The following is a 19,737-nucleotide window of genomic DNA, read 5'->3' as shown; positions in this document are numbered from 1 at the left end:
GTTTTACAGGCACGTAAGCATCAATCATTGGCAATACTTACTGTAAAAATGGGGATAACTGTCCAAACCTCGCGGCACTTACATCGTTGTTTGCCACTTACAAACACTTCTGCACAAAAACTGAAGGGTCATAAACAGAGCATTGGATGAAAGTTATGCGAACCACTAGTAAACACTTACACTCGAATGTAGTATTGCGATCACCAGTGTTGTTTGTTGCCAAAAGAATGTTGACTGTAAATGGAAGAAGCGTCTCTCCGACATGCAGAAATGCGGAATAACAATTTGATTGATTTCCTTCTGGTGATATCATTCTCAATCTTTTCATGTGAGTGTTTTTAAATGTTGTATCTTCATACTTTTAGTCGTTCGTTTACTTTGTTCTTTATTTATGTTAGACATGGTAATTTGTGATGAGTATATACGATGTTCTGCTTGCTTTCGAACGAGCAAAACAAGCATGATATCAGAAATGAGTTGTTATACAGTATTAAATCGGCTGGTTTTGTACATAACTTTTGTATGTTTCTGCCTCATTAAGGTTGCACAGCTCTCGTCTCAAAATGGTCAAACTTTTTGGTTTATCGAACAAAAACATTCCTAATGAGCAATTTTATTTGTACACGTACAGTAAACATCAATTGATCCGGACTCGATTGGGCGGACAAATTTATCCGGATTAGGCGAAGAATCGTTTCATTCGAAGATTTCGAGATTGATGTTCTAGAATCTAGATCAGGGGTGGGCAAACTACGGTCCGCGGGGCGCATGCGGTCCGGCGAAGGAGTTCATGCGGCCCGCCAAATGTTAGCAAATTTTAAAGAGAAAGTTACCGAGCAACGCTGAATAGTATTATAAGCACAGGTGTACAGTTTTAAAAAATAATAAAAAATACCGAGGGTGCGACTTGCCGGGCACTTGTCCCCCCCTGGAAAAACAGAAAAAACGCAAAGGGTAGAAAAATCAGCAACTCAAAACACAACAAACATTTACACAGTGTTTCATGGAAACTATTCCTGAAACAGAAATTGAAGACGCCGTGGGTCTCTACCGAACTTGTCAATGATCTTGTTAATTAGCACATTTTTCTGTTGTTTTATTTTATCGCGGTGAACACTGAGCATACAGATGCCGGACAATCGTTGATCACTCATGGTTGTTCTTAACCAGGTCTTTACCCTGCGCAGGGTGCTGAAAGACCGTTCAACTTCGCATGAAGTTGCAGGCAGCGTCAGTGCGATGAGAATAGCTTTGCGCACTGCAGGAAACATGTTGGTGTGCTTCACCAGCTCTATCATGCCTAAGGAGCTGCTCAGTGGCATGTGCCTCTGTAAGTCATACCACGCTAGACTTTCTTCGACAAGATTGTCAATGCCATACATTTCCTTTACAGATAGAACGATGTGTTTAAACTCCCCTCTTTCTGTTTGCTGCATTTCTTTGGGGTGCAATTTGAAAATGTTGAAATACGGTTTGTTGCTATCACCAAAGCGAATTTCGAGAGATTGGATCAAGGAATCCATGTAAGGGATATAGGTGGTACGACGATAATATTCTTCAATGGTGCCCCCCACATTCGACCGGTGGATCTGGCGTGCGCATCGCCTGGGCACAGTCAAGTCGACACCAAGTTTATCTGCCAGAGTTTTTACCTCGGGCATGATATCCTCTGAAAACACACGCTCAGCACCCTCTCTGTGAGCCCGGAAAGCTTTTAACAGCAGGTCAATATGATTTCGAACCCCAAACATGTCCATGTCAACTGCCTGTAGCAATTGGGTAACTGGCTCCAGCATTGCCGAGTACTTCGCAATGATCTTCAGACAGATGAGAAACATCGTGGTTCCAGCTGTACACTTAAGCTGATGTGCCGTCTGCCGTGTACTTTGTGACTCGTGCTGATTTATCTCAAGTTGCTCCAGTTGTATATAGATTGCACAAAAGTTCTCTGAAAACTTGCGAATGCTTTTGTACTTCGCACTCCATCCAGTGCCGGATTAAGGGTCTGCTGGCCTGTAGGCACATTTTATAAGTGGCCCGAAAATCAGGGTTGCCAACTAAAAAATTAGAATTATCATTGTTGGCAAATCTTGTCACAAAGATCGCTGTTGCAACTATAACTCAGGGTAGGCCTACCGTGCAAAAACTTGGTCATATGCCTAACTAAATTACAACTTTGCGCGTTTTTTGCGATTGAAAACGTGTTAACTAGTTTTCGGAGGTCAATCTTACGGAGTAGATCGCTTTCAATACACAAAATAACTATTTTGAAAACATAACTAAATTTCTAATGATTTTAAAGTGGCCTGGATTTTTGACTGGCCTGTAGGCACGTGCCTACTTTGCCTAATGGTTAATCCGGCACTGACTCCATCTGGTTTCACACAACAAAGGTACACTCGAAACGAGTCTCCTGCGCTTTGGACTTTCACGGAAAAATTTGATGATAGACTTCACAGTCCCAGTTGTGTGGCTAACATCTGCGACGGAATTTAAATCATTAACGACCAAGTTCAGTCGATGTGCGGAGCAGTGCACGAAAGTGGCTTTGGGATAGATACTTCTGATACGGGCCTGAACACCGTTGTCTTTTCCTGCCATTGTTGAGCATCCATCGTAGCCTTGGCCATACAGTTTGTTCAGATTAAGACCAAATTTTTTTACTTCGTTCATAATAGCATCTGCAATTGTGGCAGCGTCCATCCCTTGAAGAGGAATGAAACCAAGAAATTCCTCACGTAGCCTATGGTGGCTAGGTCATTTTGCTGACCTTGCAGATCAACAAATCTTACACCGATGGACAGCTGCTCGGTGCCTGAAATGTCTGCAGTTTCGTCTGCAATAATGGAAAATCCGATTGAAGTATTTGCTGCTTCTACAACTCCATCTCTCACTATTTCTTCAGAGAGATTTATCAACTCGTTCTGTATACGAACGGATGTGTATCTTGCATTTTTGCTTGCGCTCTCCATGTGATCCTTCAGGATAGTGTCCCCTGCTTCTACTCTGAACTGCAGGAGGTCGAAGAAGTTACCCGAGTTACTTTCCTTCCCCCTCAGTGCAATGTCATGACTGCAGCAAAACAGGATGCTGGATAGGATAGGAAGAAGTTTCTTACGGTTTTTTGTGACTACTTCGTTAACCGCTTCATCCATTTGACTCGAGATTGACACCTCTGGGTTTTGCACGGCGTTGAGAAAACCTGTACAATCTTGCAATGCGCCTTTGTGCCAGGAGGAAGCCATGTGATTTCTCGCGCATTCATTAAAATCTTTATACTTAATAAAAGGGGTCACAATAAACGCGCCCTTTTTGCCTCGATGCAATGGTTGAGGAAACAACACACAATACTTGCACAGAGCACCTTTCAAAACGCTTGAATAGGCCAGCCATGGAGAATATTGGTCTATCCACGCGTGGCGGAATGAGCGGGAGCCATGAGAATCGCTGTTATAATTGTATTCATTTGGTGGAACATATGGGTTGATTAAAAGGTCGTATCGATGATCACCAGATAAACGTTTTGTAGACTTTACGTATAGTCCTATGTCCCTATCTTGACGCAAGTGATTGGCTACTTTCGCAGGTGGTGTTTGGAATGGATCTTGATTGCTTACAGTAACTAACGGGTTGTCGACTCTAATCTGCTTTGCTGGTTTGGTATGCGTTACTGGTATAAACTTATCTTCTTCATTTTGCTCTGACTTACGTTTATTTAAAAACTTTCTGATATCCATCGTTCCTGCCAACAAAAATAAGTTACTAAACTTTTATCTGCTAGCGAAAAACAACACCAGATAAACAAACCCCGTCAAACGCACAAGTTGTAACTGTTAACATAATAGTTACTATACAACAGATTAAATGAATCAAGCATTATAGCAAAAAGCTTATTGTTACGTCATTGGTGGAAGTGTTAAAAAGCCACAATGTGATATCTTCACTGTGTCTGTTGGTGCATCTGATTTGGTTTGTAAATGTATTAAATCCCGTATCCGGTAAAAATATTTTGCCAACATTCCAGATATTTCAATGATAGTTTATATTGTTTTTTGTGTGTAATATTTTGCTACTTTGGGATTGGCAAGAATGAGTACTGTGGTACGTACCACTGTCAGTTGATTTTGTCCTTAAATACCATTTCTCGAACGGCGATATGACGATGCCCCCCTGTGTTTTTTTCTGCGGACGTGGGATACCTATACCATGTGCAGTATCTGTACCCGTACCATACTTAGGAACTAAACACAGATACTTTTTTATATGCTTTAGCCTGTTGTTTCTGCCACATTATTATGCAAATAGTCACCTGACACATTTTCTTCGTTCGATAAAAGTAAAAGCCATTCACGTTTTTAAATACAGCCCACTTTGCACTGTTGACGCCAAAACTTTGGTCACTTTGGATTAAGTTTAGGTCGTTGCATTACTTTGCAAACGGACAAAAAACGGCTTCAGAATCGTTAACACAGATGGATACTAAAAGCGGCTCGCCTTGTTTAATGTTGGCGCAAGGAATTTATTAACACAAATGGTGCTTGTTTAAATGCTTGTTTATTTTGAAACAATTACAATTGTAGTGTTTCAACCAATGTTTGTCCAATCAAGTGACAACAAACGTATTTGCACATAGCTGAAAATATGCTATGTGAATATTTTGAGCTAGATCAGGCGTGCACAACCTGCGGCCGTGGAGGCGAGTTTGTGCGGCCGTGACCATGTATATTAAAATACATGCACTCGTGGCCGTGACGTAACTAAAACTATTTTGCCAAATATTTTGATGGTTAAACTGCAAAAAATGGATTTCGTAGGACTGGAAAAAAGATTACCAACCTAGTAACTATATACGTCAGGTTTTTTTTATCTCCTTATTGTGTGCAAACAATGCGACAAAACAGGCACCGCAATCGTTACAATACAGATTATGACATCATAAACAGTTAGCTTCGTTTAGCTAAACTTAAGTACCAAGTTAGAAATTATTAATCTGAGCATTTTAGGTGGCTTTAAATGGTATATATATGATATAAATCAAATTCTTTGCCCCAGTTATTTTAAAACAAAAACAAGCAAGCAATTGGCGGCCGTTGGTGAAACACTATGCGGCCCCATAAGATTAAGAACTTTTGAATGCGGCCCTTGCACTGAAAAGTTTGCCCACCCCTGATCTAGATAGTGGTTGATCACCTTAGTTAAGATCATAAACTACCCACTAATAATACTATTTAATGAAAAAAGAATTTATTGATACTTTATAACAGGGGTGTCCAACACGTGGCACGCGTGCCAAAAGTGGCACGCAGAGCATTTGAAAATGGCACGCAATTTTTGGACATTCAGATGGTAAACATTAGGATTTGTCACGCAATTATTATGTTTCTATTGATTCTTTTTGGCCTTTATTCTAACTTCAGTAAAGATGATCAGTATCAAGGTTACACAAATCCACTAATTAAATTGGTCGTTTTTAGACTCGATCCGTCTACTTTTAGGCGCTTGAAACTGTCGAATTCTGGATAATTCCGGGCCTTTATGCTGTCGTATTATATTCCATGTTATGAATTCTGCCCTTTAAGCGACATGGTATGTTATAAAAGGTTTCTGGAATATCATAAACAAGTTTACTCCGTACTCGCGTTTGACAACATATTTTTTTCTACCGTTAAGACGTTTAAGACATGGTTTGGAAAAAGTAGGCCTACCAAACGTTGGCACGCGAGTATATTTTAGAACCTAGATTGGCACGGCGGTGCTTTCGAGTTGGACACCCCTGCTTTATAAAACAGTTTTACTTTAGTTAGTACCGATTCTACGCTATATATTTTCTAAGTTAGCCTTTCGTGCCATGAAAAATGTTCTCAGCAAAGCAGTCAACAGTAAGCAGATGTGATAATACTGCCGTCGACGATACCTGATTCTATGTGCAGAATCGGTACTCACGTCTCATATTTCGGCTATATCAGTCGATATCTTAAAAATGAGTAGGCTTAAACGTGCTTACATAGTTTTGCCACAATCTTTTGCAAAAGTGGTTTAACACTGGTTTTTGACACAGTCGTCAATGCATTTTTTCTGCTTTGGAACGATAACACCTCCAATTCTTCTGTTGGACGAAATAAATCATCGAAAAAACTTTTTTTAGCATCCCAGCATTTGTGAAAGAATAAGGTGTAACAGCGACAAAACAATAGCACAACTTACCAGTTGTCACAACTTGTGAGACCAGGGGCGGCTCGTGCGAGGGGGCTGCGGAGCTGCAGCACCCCCAGTATTTTTACTTGACATTCCTATTCCAAGTTGTTATACAAAACAATCTTTACATATAGTTTTTATGTTTGATCAGTGTATACTAAGAATAACTTTTATGGCATTAATCGGCATTTTATTAAAATAAAATTAATAAAAATTTTGTATTATTTAAAAAAAAAAATTTGAAAAAATAATAATATGTTATCTATGGCGGAGCTGCAGCTCCAGTTTCGTGACGTTTCATGACGTTTTCAGTTGTGCGCATGCGCACTTGGAAAAGCTACATGCCGGGCGAAATAGGCGAGAGGGGGCTGTGGCTCGCGCAGCCCCTCGCGTGACGTAGCGCTAGTTGTGTTGTCTGCTTCGCATCAGTGAGCTCCAAAGCCAAACCCGTGTACTGTGTTTTTAAGTTCGACAGTAAGTGCAGTTAAAGAATTACTTTGCTATCATTAAATTTGTTGTTTGACTGTTAGTCGTGACTTTTTAAGATGACTGTAAGTGGGTTTCAGGTTTTACAGTTATCATTGAATTAAATAAGTGTATCTAATCTAACACCTTGAAAAAGAAAAAAAAGGTCATCTAACACATTCAAAAGTCACAATTAACCTTTATAATAAATAACTGAATTTAAAAGAGTTATGAAAGTATGGGACAAAACATCTGCTACTCCAATGTCATGCAGGAATAAGCAACAACAAGAAATACTTAGTTTTAGTTCCTAATGCTACCAAACAATAATTAAATTTGTGACTGTGAAGTTAAATGCCTTACTGAAATTCAGGCAATATCAAATGCAGAACTAACAACTGCAAGCAACAGGAATTTTGAAATGAAGACAAAAAAGAGTGAAGACAATTTAAAGTGTGGATTTCTTAACACACCATATGGACAGTATTTGGCAAATACAAATACTATTTGCAACCAAGTGCAATCATGTGTATTGATATAATGGACATGTACTGTTTGTCTAAACAGTAGCTGCTAAATTGCTTCACAGGAAGTGTTGCTTAAGAATGATTATTCTACAGACAAGATAGTAGTGACACCAAGCACATCCTATTGTTGACAAAGAACAGCTAGCTACTCAAAATGTTTCTGTAGATCTGATGTTCATGATTACTTTGAAAATAATTAATCTAGAGATGATGTTTTGACAAGTTAAACTACTAGGATGAAAAATCCTTTTTTGCTGTTTCCATGATTCCTTCAAAGGCAAAACAGTTCTTTTTAACACTGACAAAGATGCCAGTTTTGCTGAGGAACACCAATATATCCAAAAGACTTGCAGTGCTAGTACTAAATAGAAAAACATTTTCTTAGTTATCATTTGGGATTAAGGAAGAAGCTATCAATTATCATGCCCTAACTATAACCTCATGATTCATTTTGGTTGGAAAAAGGAAGCACAAGATTTAATAGTATGGTTTAAATTTAAGTGGGAGTGTTGTAAATTTTAAAGCTTGAAGGCGGTTTGAACTTGAAGGAGGAATTACAAGCTATTTGTCAGCAAGCAGCAATTATTGCAGTTAAGGAACTAAAATACAATTAATAGTCTGTACGCAAAAATTCAAGAAAGATGTTTAAATGAACAAGTTCTGAAACCAATGTAATGTGGTTGTTAAATTTGTTAGTTATGATACCAATAAAAAGCTGTATGGCTAGTTTTTTTTGTGTGACAATAATCTGTGAAGTGTCATAGAATATGTTGAAAACGCTGACTGTGACTAAATTTACTCAAATGAAACATGAAAATTTTTGTTGTCGAACTGAAATTCCTGTTGTGTTTTACCGTATTTACAACCGCTTCGTTTCGAAGCTGTGCCACGTATGTTTTTGTTTTTCACATTATGACTGAACGTTATTGTGTTTAGCCCGTCGCTGTGCAAGTAAACAAAATACACAAATGATGCCGTCTGCTGTTTACACTCGTGTACATTATTGCGTCACAATAAAATTGCGTCACAATGGGTTATTGTGTTTAGCCCGTCGCTGTGCAAGTTATTGTGTTTAGCCCGTCGCTGTGCAAGTAAACAAAATACACAAATGATGCCGTCTGCTGTTTACACTCGTGTACATTATTGCGTCACAATAAAATTGCGTCACAATGGGCAGCACCCCCACAAATTTTAGGCACGAGCCGCCACTGTGTGAGACTGTAAAAAAGCAAGCGCAGTATAAATGGACTTTCAGATAAGTCTGCTGCAGGTGTACAGCAAAACAGTAAACGTGGGAGAACACATTTTTTTATCGCGCAGAGTCAAATTTTTGAATGTTTATTTTTGATAAAAACATGTTCTGTCACGTTGTAATGCACATGGGTTCAAAAGTCAAACCTGGTCAAACTTAACCAAACTGCAGACGATGTGTTTCAAGTTCCAACTCCTAGTGCAAACTGAAACCAACCAATACTGATGAGTGATGATTGTTGTTTGTTGGAGGCGTTTATGACTCGAAATGCTTTTTATAAAAAAGAAAATATACAGCGAGAAATTTCTTGTTTTTGCATATCACAGTTAGTAGCCACATCTAACTAGCCTAGGTGCTGTATAAATCATAGGTCAGGAAACTACAGCCTGTTGGCTGTATGCCTGCATCTTGTTCTCCACGCAAAATTATCTGTCTTGCAGCCGCGTTATAAAGGCTTTTATTTAGTATGTGTCCCCAAGTAGATAAACGTTGTTGTTTGAGAGGTTTATCAAGATTGTAAACAATAGATGGAAGGGAAATGAAAGTAAACAATTAGTACACCCACTGTGACTTGGCTGATCTTGGCCTGCTGCATGTAAAAAGTTGTCCATGCCTGGTATAAACCATGGAGCATTGTTTGAATCCATTAATGCAGTGTCTGTTTCATGTAGGTCAAGAAGAAGTGAAGGATACTTTGGCTACCTATGACAAGTGTGGAGGATATTTGGCTGAAAGCAAGGGTCTTCTTATGGTAACCTTTTTTAAACATATTTTGGGATGGTATAATAAGAAACTAGTCCTTTCATCAAACACTGCATTTTGCAGACACAGGTGGTTATTTTCATCGTAATTTTCATGCAGATAACCAAATTGTAAGATTATCTAAAACCAGCTTAAATCTTGGTAAGCGCAAAATAGCCGAATGGTTTCACAAGATTGTGGGTTGTAATTCTGTCTCATTCACTTTTGTTTTCTTGAGCAAAAAAAACAGCATTGTTTAATGGAACACGATGGTTTAAACTTAATTGACAGATTCGAAAAAAAATCAAATATAAAATGATAAGTGGACTCGCAGGAAAACAGGCAGCTTGAATCTGGACCTAATATAAGCATACCACATTTTACAGATGCTTTCCCAACAAGGCTAGAAATGAAACAAACAAAGAAACAAAACCACTTGCTTTAATCTTAGTTTTTTTAAGTCCCCTTCATAAGTATGGTGTTAAGGGTGTGTTAACCACCCGATGATGCCAAACCCATATGTCTCTTATATCCCTGGTGGTTGAATTATTAAACAGTGGCTGAATGGCACCAAAAATTACAACTGAATTTAAAAAAAGTTTGTATCAAACTAAAACATCGGCAAAATGCCATATTTGTGTGAAATGTTTTGGTCAACCAGAACTTGGATGCATCACTAAACATTGACAGAAAGTTGTAGGGTTTGCTTGATTTTCACAAATGCAATGTGTGAATGTGATTTTACCAATTTTGAATTCAAAAATAATCGTGTCATATGCTATTAGTATGTTCCCCATTCATTTATGTGTGGAAGCATTTGTTTCTGTTCGCAGTTTCAGGTAATAAATGTTTGTAATGTTTAAGTGACGAATGTACCTTGGTTGTGACATGAAAGTTTTGTAAATGGTGTAAGTGGGTAACAATTGAATCGGATGTAGTAAATATTAATTGGCAGTATTTCGAAAGACTCTTTGCCTAAAGTCTTTATTTTCTGCCTAAATTAGTGTGTAAACAAAAAATAGGTTTGTATCTTAACTTTGGTTACCACACATAATAATTCTGCGAAATATGTTGCCGTTATAAAAGCATAAAGCCATTACATGATAAGTGAGCTTATATGTGTAGCCAAATTACTACACTTCAGTTAGTTAAAAAGACCAAAACATGCCCCAACAAAAGGAAACTTTGTTTTAACAGACACCAAACTATCCGAAAACTAAGGAAGAAATCAATCAAACTTACTCTGAAGATCTTTCGTGCATTTGGACCACGAATGCATCCAATGATAAAACATTATTTGTCGTAAGTATTAAGCATTTATATTATGCTACTTTAACCTGTTCGGTATCAGGAAAAATTATGGTAATAGTTGATTTTAAATCGTGAGTGCAGAACCTGCAACCATGAAAAAACAAGGTATTTTCTTACCTTGAAGAATTAATATGTTATCTAGTTCAGTGCTTGTTAAAGCGGGTTTGATTATACCCCAGGGGTTTGCCAAATAATTGATTTGGATATAGTGCTTTTTAAGGGGGAATTGAAATCTTTTTTGTTGCAATTGTTATCATATGTGTAATTATTGCATAACTAAGAAGTGTCAAACAGGAGACCTACAGACCAAAGCCAACCCGCATTTTTGAAATTCTGTATGAATAGCAAGAATTGTCAGCTCAGTTACTAAATTTACCCCAGCTGAAATGAGTTTGTGATATATCTCATTCAAGGCAATATTGATGCTTCCTCTCTCTTTGATAATTAATCCAAATACCTAAATTGAAACTTAGCGTACGCCAATGTACAGAAGGTGATGTCACACCTGTCTTGGTCAGATGAATTTAAATTAAAGATCAGTAACAGGTATAAAACAATTGGCAAATTTTAATCTCGATGAACCAGTTTTGTGTACATAGAAAATTCGTTTTTTTAGTTGATGTTCTACTTGACTTAATTTACCATAATTGAACAATAATTATTATCTAACATTCTGTAGGTAAAAATATGGGACATGGTGATTGAAAATGCACCTGTGAGCAAGCACTCAAACAAAACGATTTGTTATGACTATCTGAATATTTCCATTGCTTCAATTGGAGTTAAGCAGTTTTGCAGGTAATAACATGTAGCATGATGTGTATAATTTAACACACTAACCATTATTACACAGTGCAGTAAAAAATCTTTACTCCATGAGATTGTACTTTTGATAAAATTAGGTTAAAGCAGGGGTGTCAAACCATGGCCCACAGGAAGGTTTTTGTGGCCAGTTTTGTATTTTTGAAATAACTTATTATCAGCGTAATCACCTACATAATTTATGGAAAACTTACATTCTGAGAAATTGCCATTTATTGTTTGCTTTCTTTTTATGTAGATTGATACACAACTGTATTGAAAACTCACGCAAAATGCATTTAGCAATGAAATATCTTCTGCACTCTGCAGTGATATAGATTATGTCAAATATGACACAAAAAGCAAGTAACCTGAATAAAAGAAATACAAAATGAAGAGACAATACATCAGTGAACATTATTCAGCTTATGATAAATACCAGAATGAGTTCAAACAAGATGAAGTAAAAGAATTACAAAATTCTTTATCGACATCAGATGGTTTTATAGAAAGTATAGAAAGAAAACCTGCAGATGGAGTGCATTGATCTTCAGTGCTCATTTTATTTATAGATGTTTAAAGACATTCCATTGCTAGAATTTTGCAAAAAAATGGATTTTTTAATGGATAGAGGATTCACAGATTGGCAGTTTCCAAGACCTCATTATTTGGCTGCACTTGCTTGTGCGTTCAAGTTTTTTTTTTCACGGATGAACCATGTCAATTTCCCTGTGAGATCACTAATTTCTGACAGCCATATAGAAAAACTCGCTTTGCATTGCTACATCATCCATCTCTGGGAGTATTGCCAAACTTGTTCAAGAAAAACAGTATCAAACTTTAGTTAGAAATTATCAGACAGCCATTTCTAAAATTACAAATTAGCAGCAAATAATCAACTGACCCTTTGGCTAAAAAGGTTGGACACCCCTGGATAAAGGATGTGATGTAATAATTAAGAAATACACTTTTTATGGATTTATGATTTGTTTGTTTTTTTCTTGTTTTTTCTTCCCTACCGTTTGTCAATCCCCTGTAGTATAGGAGCCAATTGCCCAATGGATCAGGATATAACTTGAACTGGTGGTAGATATAGTCATGTAGTTGTAACTGTTTCATTGAACTTCATAGCCCCTGTGGTTCTCCTGCTCGACCCTGAATCAACAAATAAAAAAGTTTCTATAAGTAATGGTCTTGCTATAATTGCAAGTGTTGGATGTGGTGGTTAAGTACAATTAGTTTAGTTGTGTGGCGATTACTATGTTTCACCCCATAACCCAATCAATTACCCAACAACGGAAACTGGGGCATATTTTTAAATAACATATGTAACATAGTAATAGTATGATGTGCGAGTAACAGTTAAGTACCATTAACCAAATGTTTCGAAAGATTTGTTTACATTTGTAAAAAGCACTTCATGTTCTATTACGTGAAGGTTAACATGAAGACATTAGCACTTAAGCAAAACAGATTTAAATGTGCTGTGGAGTAGAAAAGGCACTATTCTACAGTTATTTGGGTTCTTCACTGCCAAGATTTATCATTTCTAAACATATCACAAGAAGTTTCATAACTAGTGCAGTTGTTAAGAAATTATTGCAAATTTTTTACCTGATAAATTATTAAAATATTTATATTGCAAAGAATGTATATTATTGTTTGATGTCATAAACTTTTTATAGTTGGAGTGCACCAGATGATGTAGTAAAGGGTCTTGGAAATAGCTTGACAATTGCATTTCACTCTGATGAAACAGGAAATTATCGAGGTGCAATGCTTACATACAATTGTAAGTAGAGATTTACGATACAATATATAATGTGTGTTTGTTATGCTACAATTGGAACTGAACATTGTGGCCAAAGTGTAATGGACCTACAAAATGGGCCAGATTTGGTAAAAACCAATAAATTGATCTGCCAACTCTGAATGTTTGTTTGTTATATCTTTATTCTTGGTGGGTGGACAACACCTGAATGCGTTATGCTCACAATGTGTCCAACCTAAAGCTGCCTGTTTTTATTGCAACTTTCACATTTTTAAATGATTTTATTTGAGTTAGATATTTGGTGTCTTTAATTTAGCTCAACCAATCAGTTTGTACTGGGTTAGAGCAACGCCGCTTTAGTTTCTTGTTCAGGGAAACACAACAGAAGGCAAGTTGGCCAAACCTTTGCATGATTCTATACCTAATAAGCTAAAATTCAAACAGGCGAACATATTTGAAAAATTGATCATCTTAGGGTGGCTGCATGCAAATTATTGGAAAAAAAACATGCAAAAACAGCTATGTATTTATTGTTTCTTGCCATTGTAACATTTAAATATATGGAAAGTTTTGGTAAAAAAAAATGCTCATATTTCAAGTGTGTTGTGTTGTTTCAATGTTTGGTATGTTTTTAAAGCTTTTCCGAATTTTGAACCATGTGCCCATAATCCATGCAACAGTGGGGAGTGTGTCGTAGATGAAAATCAAGTTGACTTTTTGTGTAATTGTGTTAATGGCTATACAGGTATACACACTACTTTCTAAATATATTTCTAAAACATATTTACTAAAGGTAGATAAGTTCTGTTCTGGTGATTGCATTTTTAAAATTTTATGAGAAACTGTAATAATTTATTATATACTTGTAAATGTTTTTGGAAAATTTTAAAATGTGCAACATAATTATCAATTAAACTGTCCAATAGAGTTTCCAAATCTTAAGTTTTGATATCTGCCAAAGCTTGGTTCGACTGTTCAGGTTTCACTGACATACAATGGTAAAAAGTAGTTTGATTTCTACAATTCTCAATTTTCAGGTCGCCATTGTGATATTGATATCAATGAATGTAGTTCATCCCCTTGTAAAAATGGAGGAACGTGCACTGAGATAAAAGATGGAGGTTATGTTTGTCAATGTCCTAAATTGTGGGACGGCCCTGACTGCGAGCATGGTATGAAAAGACTACACTTTTTTCCTTTATGTTAAAACTGGATTTATGTGAGAAATAAATCACAACAAAAAAACTGCAGTCAGAAAAAAAGAAAGTGAGCTGTGATGTAGTTCAGTGAAATAAAACACAATAATTTTTAGATATTCAATCTGATCCATGTAAAAGTAGTCCTTGTTTAAATGCTGCTAATTGTGAGTGGATCACAAAAACATATGCATTTGTTTGTCATTGTCAAAGTGGATTTACAGGTAACTTTTTTACTGCAAATTTATTTCTTGTTTTATTTTTCTAACAAATGAAAAATTCATGCTAACAAAAGGGGTCTTCTGTGACAAACAAATTGATGAATGTTTGGAGAAACCGTGTAAAAATGGTGGCTTATGCATTGATCGCACCAATTCATATGAATGTGTGTGCAATCCAGGATGGACAGGTGTAAATTGTGATACAGGTATTGTTTTTAGTTGGTACTTTCAATCAAGGATTTGAAACTTTCAAAAGCCATATTGACTTTGAAGTGTGATAACACCAAATTGTGGTTGTTTGTGCATGTTAAGTCTTTTGCAGCATGGAAATGTTATTGGAGAGGTTTTATTTAAACATAATTTTTTGGGGTAAAAAATGTTTTTCATAAAGAAACTTTTTTTAAGTCAGTCTGGGTGTAATCTTGTGCTTGAGGGCCCTAAGGCTAAATGGGCAAAAATTAAAAATTTGTTTCCAATATGGCTATTGGAAGAATACAAATATTTTTCTTGATAGTGGAAGATTCTTGTTCATCATCCCCATGTAATTCAAAAGAAGCATGCATTTTTGATGAAAAAACATCAACTTTTGGGTAAAACCTCAATTGTTTTTATGATACTAAATTAAAAACATAAAAGTCATTTGCTTTTTCTGTGTGGTTCCTTTTTTTAATATTGTTAAACACTGAATTTCTTATAGTTTTTGACAGATTGTTGAGTTATGTCAAAGTATAGTTTCATCTATTTTCAGCATTTAATTACAAACAGTATATTAATCACAAATCATATCCATTAAAAATGCATGACATGATAATAATTTGGAAGCATCTACTTTCAAGATGTGTGTTAAAACTGTTTGCATATTTCGCATTCTATGTTTGACCAGTTGGAAAAAAGAAATGGCTAAAGAATTTTTGCATTCAGTACTAAAATGTGAATTGCCAGGAGTTTAATTGAAGTGTGGTACAGTATTACCCCTTTGTAAGAAATTAGTGTTCAAAAAAGAAGAGGAAAATTGTTAATTAAAATGACAACTTGTGGTTTCTTTCTGGGCTTAAAACTATCTTGCAGGGGAACTTAGTAGCTTCTTTACGTGTCGAATCCCACCCGCTTTTCCTAAAATGGATGATTAGTTTAGGTTTCAACTAGTGATGTACCGAATCGGCGAAATTTCGATTCGGCCGAAACCGAATATTCGGTGGTTTTGCCGAATAAATTCGGCCGAATCAACCGAATCATTTATGACGTCACGCGAAGTCGTACGCTACGCGTTTGACATGAAAATATAAGTTTATCTACCAGGCAATTAGTGCAGAATGGTTGTGTTTCGTCCCTATTTTAGTTCTGTGGGGTTTAACATTGCCTCAAGCATGATTGCCAACCTGACAATGAATTACTGATTAGTTGTCTGCAGTGGTAAAAGCGATAATGTGTTAAAAAAGATAATGATTGGCGCGATTTTCGTTGGTACTATGCAGAAAAGACACGTTTAACGCTTTAAATATGTGTTCGTAAAAGATTCGGTTTCGGCCGAATCGCTACAAATTATTCGGCCAAAACCGAATCTTTGCAAAAGTGGCCGATTCGGCCGAATAAATTTGGCAAACCGAATATTCGGTACATCTCTAGTTTCAACTTGTTTCACCAATTCTTTCCCACAGACACAATTTCCTAATGTGCAAGCCTCACCCAGGTGTGTGAATTCCTGCCAAATAATGCTTTGTAGCAACAGTGTAGCTGCAGTGGTTCAACATCTATGTCCATTTGTATTGTCTGCTATTTCATACTGCATAACATGCCAACATTGCACATCTATTTCAGGCTTCATGAATGTTTGTATTGGTGCTGCTATGATTTTTTTGATAAAGCAAAATAAACTTAACTGAGTATTTTAAAAGTTCAAAAATCATGATTTTTACTTTGGAAGTATTCATTGTATTTTTAAACAAAATTGTCGATCGATTATTTTTTCAGGTTAAGGTTTGTATTGTCAAAAGCAAAAACAGTCTTAATGTTAATTGTAACAGGGTTTAAATGTTGTACCGATAGGTGTCAATGCAAACCTGGATGGGGTGGTGTTTTTTGTGATACTGTTCAAACCACATGTGGAAAGTATGTGTGTCAGAATGGAGGAGAATGCATCAATGAAAGTGAATCTAGTAAACGTTGCAGATGTCCGATTGGATTTGGAGGGTCTAGTTGTGAAAAAGGTACCTTAATCAAGGGCAGAGGATCCAGTGCCAGCCAAGACACCTTGACTTTTTGGTTGTATTTGCATCAGCTTTGATTTTCTGTTTTTATTAATTCTACACAACATTTGTTGCTGTTAAAGACTTGTTTTCTTTGTCAAAGTTATTTTCAATTTTTACCACCCATTTATTATTTTACCATCCCATTTGGGGTTGGTGTAAATGTGACTCATGTTTACATTAACTTTTAAATGGTCAAATTTATTAAGTGTTGAATCAAACTTACTGACCAATGTTGATTGCGGTATACATGTTTTTGATGAATCGCATTTTGTTTAACTGTGTGAAAACTGCAATTTTGAACAACATGTTCTTTGCATACAAAATCCTAAGAATCCCAGATTGTTTATGATAAAAAACATTGCATGTTAGCTATGCAATAAACTTGAAAATCTCTGCAACATACAAATGTAGCTTTATAGTTAACACCAAAAAGAGTCATGTAACCTTTTTTCCAGGTATTATTGCAAATCTATAATTTGTTTTGTTTAGATAATCAGATGTGCCATAACCCAGGCATTCCGTATGTTTCACAAGATTTTTCCTGGACTTACGGGGCAACTTTGATGTTTTTTTGCACAGAAGGTTATCAACTTTACGGTTCACGAAACTTAACATGCCAAAAAAATCAAACCTGGTCAAGCAATATGCCTGTTTGCATCGGTAAGGGTATATACTCGACATAATTAATTTACCAAAACCATAAAGTGTAACAAAACCATTGTTTCATCAGACAAGAAAAATAACACAGTGCTCCTTCATTCACAACATATGTCGACTGCACTTCTTTCACTTGTTATACTGAGTATTACAATGGCGGCAATTCTCACATTATTTGTTTTGTGGGTGTTATTGTATGGGTAAGTACAGAGTTGTATAACCTTACTTACCGGCTGGCCCAAAAAACATAAATAACTATGTAACAGTGTGGCAACTGGCAATACCCTTTTGTGATTAGTTAACATTTGTTTAATTATCTTGAATTTGGTACCACTACCCAAAGGGGGTACATATTGCCCAGTTTAACCAATCCGTTAACCTATTTCGTATAAAACATCTAAACTTACAAGACATCGGAGTTTCACACAGGGGCGTGACCAGAAATTGAAAAGGGGGTCAAACATTTTATTTTGGGAATTTCCTGGTAGTCATTTCCTTTCTTGTTCCGGTTTCCAAATAAACACGACGCTGCAGATGGCAAGGTTTCGCAAAAAAATGATTTTAACCAAAAATAATAATTTCGGGTTCGAGTTTTGTTCCGGTTCGTGTAATTTACTCAAACGGGTTTGCGTTTTTTTAACCGATTGAAACCCTGTTTGTTTAATTTGAAATCTATCCATTATCTGCACTGCCCTATACAAAACTTCAAAATGATTTTGGCCGTACACTACGCGACACCCTATAATTCGTAATTTTTACACACCTTATAGCTGTTAGTTATTACATTCTGTAGTACATAATGTAATTTACGGTTCGGCTAAATATGTTTTAAATTGTCAATGAATATGGTGGTTCTCCTTTAACAAATGGTGCGTAAAAGTAAACATGGTCGCACACTGTAAATACCTGATCATGACCTCATGATTTCTGCAAATTTTTTAAGTTGCACTTAAAATCAGGTAACACATGTACATCCGTTGCAAGTGCGACAACGGTGTAGTTGAATACCATTATGGTGTTGTATGTGTTTATTTGCAATACAATAGAAAGTCACTTTTCTAGTTTTTATGTAAAATAATGTCACTAATAACCCGGGTATAGGCGGTATCATACCCAGGGTCGGATTACACCCTTTAACCATAATCACCTAATGCAGTGGTTCCCAACCTTTCGTTGACCGTGGCCCCCTAAAAGTAACTTTTTGGCCTCGTGGGCCCCCTTCAAGTAACCCTGTATGACCTGTGGCCCCCTTAAAAATGTAAATGGCAATCTCATGTTGGAATTCGGTACTAATTTCGACTTTAAACAGGTCGAATAGAATAAACAAGAATCCATAATTGTAAAAAAACTCAATATAGACAAATAGTATGTAAAATAGTCGATTGAATTAGGGAAGAAAGTTAAAAAGGAAATGGATTTTAGTGGGTGTTTCTAGTTAATCAACACCTGTGGCCCCCCGGAACACAGCTCGTGGCCCCCCTGGGGGGCCATGGGCCCTGGTTGGGAACCACTGACCTAATGCTTGATGGCGAGAGAAGCGAGCCTGAAAGCTAATCATACTATTGTTTTGCTATAACATTTACACCCACGGTAACGCAGTTTCAACTGGTAATATCAGTCTTGTGCATTTAAATGCAACGACAGCATCTAAAATTAGGCTGCTAAAAGCTGCTGTGCTGCTCGTTTTTTGATTTTAGACATGAGTTTGCCTGGTGGTTAAGCAACCCTTGTTGTGCTCTTGTTACCCTTGTTATACACAATGGTAGATATTATTTGACCTACCTATTTCACGTGTGTATAAAATAAAAAGAGTTGTAAGCCATTGTTGTTTGTTTCGTGTTGCAGACCATGGATGTGTAGTCGGGGCTTGACAAAAGTGATGCAGTTGTCTGGAGACTCTTTATCGGTTCTATGATTACCTTTTTCAATATTTGAACCTGACATTTTATAGCTCTTGGTTTTATGGCAGTTGAAGACTAAAAAAAACAAGATTAAGCAAAAGCAAACGTTTTCAAAATTGTTGGCATTCATTTTTCTGATTATGAAATGGATTTTCACAAAATAATCATTATTTGTAATTTTTATCTGTATGGAAGATTTGGTCAGCAAGTTTTGTGGTGTGATAAACTGATATTGTTTTGCAAATTGTTTTGTAGATAGCCAACTTGTGTACAGTAAACGCCAATTTGTTTATTGTATCACCGAAAATGCACTGTCATTGTTTTGCCGGTTGTGTTTGTTGTGGTCGTCACGTTGTTCCTAGATATGACATCGTTCTGTTTCGTGATACAAAAATAAATCTAGAGATGCAGTTACAAACGAATAAGAGCATGTCACGAGGTATTATCTAT

The 19,737-nt window shown here is 36.5% G+C and overlaps 3 protein-coding genes across 5 annotated transcripts; 1 reads left to right on the top strand and 2 right to left on the bottom strand.

Moving 5' to 3' along the window:
• Nucleotides 1-606: 606 nt before the first annotated feature.
• Nucleotides 607-1,838, bottom strand: LOC145228129 (52 kDa repressor of the inhibitor of the protein kinase-like). Its single transcript, XM_080093124.1, has one exon. The coding sequence runs from the start codon at nucleotides 1,836-1,838 to the stop codon at nucleotides 1,011-1,013; it is 828 nt and encodes a 275-aa protein (XP_079949250.1). The 3' UTR covers nucleotides 607-1,010.
• An 831-nt stretch (nucleotides 1,839-2,669) lies between these two features.
• LOC145229586 (zinc finger MYM-type protein 1-like) lies at nucleotides 2,670-3,737 on the bottom strand. Its single transcript, XM_080094932.1, has one exon. It carries the CDS (start codon nucleotides 3,735-3,737, stop codon nucleotides 2,670-2,672), a length of 1,068 nt encoding a protein of 355 aa, XP_079951058.1.
• A 4,694-nt stretch (nucleotides 3,738-8,431) lies between these two features.
• On the top strand, nucleotides 8,432-19,712 carry LOC145228128 (uncharacterized). Of its 3 annotated transcripts, none has more exons than XM_080093121.1 (14): nucleotides 8,432-8,764; nucleotides 9,111-9,190; nucleotides 10,378-10,482; nucleotides 11,171-11,289; nucleotides 12,978-13,084; nucleotides 13,701-13,808; nucleotides 14,101-14,235; nucleotides 14,376-14,483; nucleotides 14,555-14,686; nucleotides 14,995-15,070; nucleotides 16,527-16,687; nucleotides 17,219-17,389; nucleotides 17,460-17,586; nucleotides 19,232-19,712. In XM_080093121.1, the coding sequence occupies exons 1-14, from the start codon at nucleotides 8,707-8,709 to the stop codon at nucleotides 19,299-19,301; spliced, it is 1,557 nt and encodes a 518-aa protein (XP_079949247.1). In that variant the 5' UTR covers nucleotides 8,432-8,706; the 3' UTR covers nucleotides 19,302-19,712. The 3 variants fall into 3 exon arrangements, with proteins under 3 accessions (XP_079949247.1, XP_079949249.1, XP_079949248.1); XM_080093123.1 differs by lacking the exon at nucleotides 8,432-8,764 and adding an exon at nucleotides 8,771-9,034; XM_080093122.1 differs by lacking the exon at nucleotides 8,432-8,764 and adding an exon at nucleotides 8,771-9,055.
• The last annotated feature ends 25 nt before the right edge of the window (nucleotides 19,713-19,737 follow it).

The sequence above is a fragment of the Phallusia mammillata genome, chromosome 5 (assembly GCF_965637545.1).
Source record: "Phallusia mammillata chromosome 5, kaPhaMamm4.hap1.1, whole genome shotgun sequence".
NCBI classification, from domain to species: domain Eukaryota; kingdom Metazoa; phylum Chordata; class Ascidiacea; order Phlebobranchia; family Ascidiidae; genus Phallusia; species Phallusia mammillata.
Note: the sequence above shows the minus strand (reverse complement) of the source record. Positions and strands in the feature narration are given on the sequence as shown.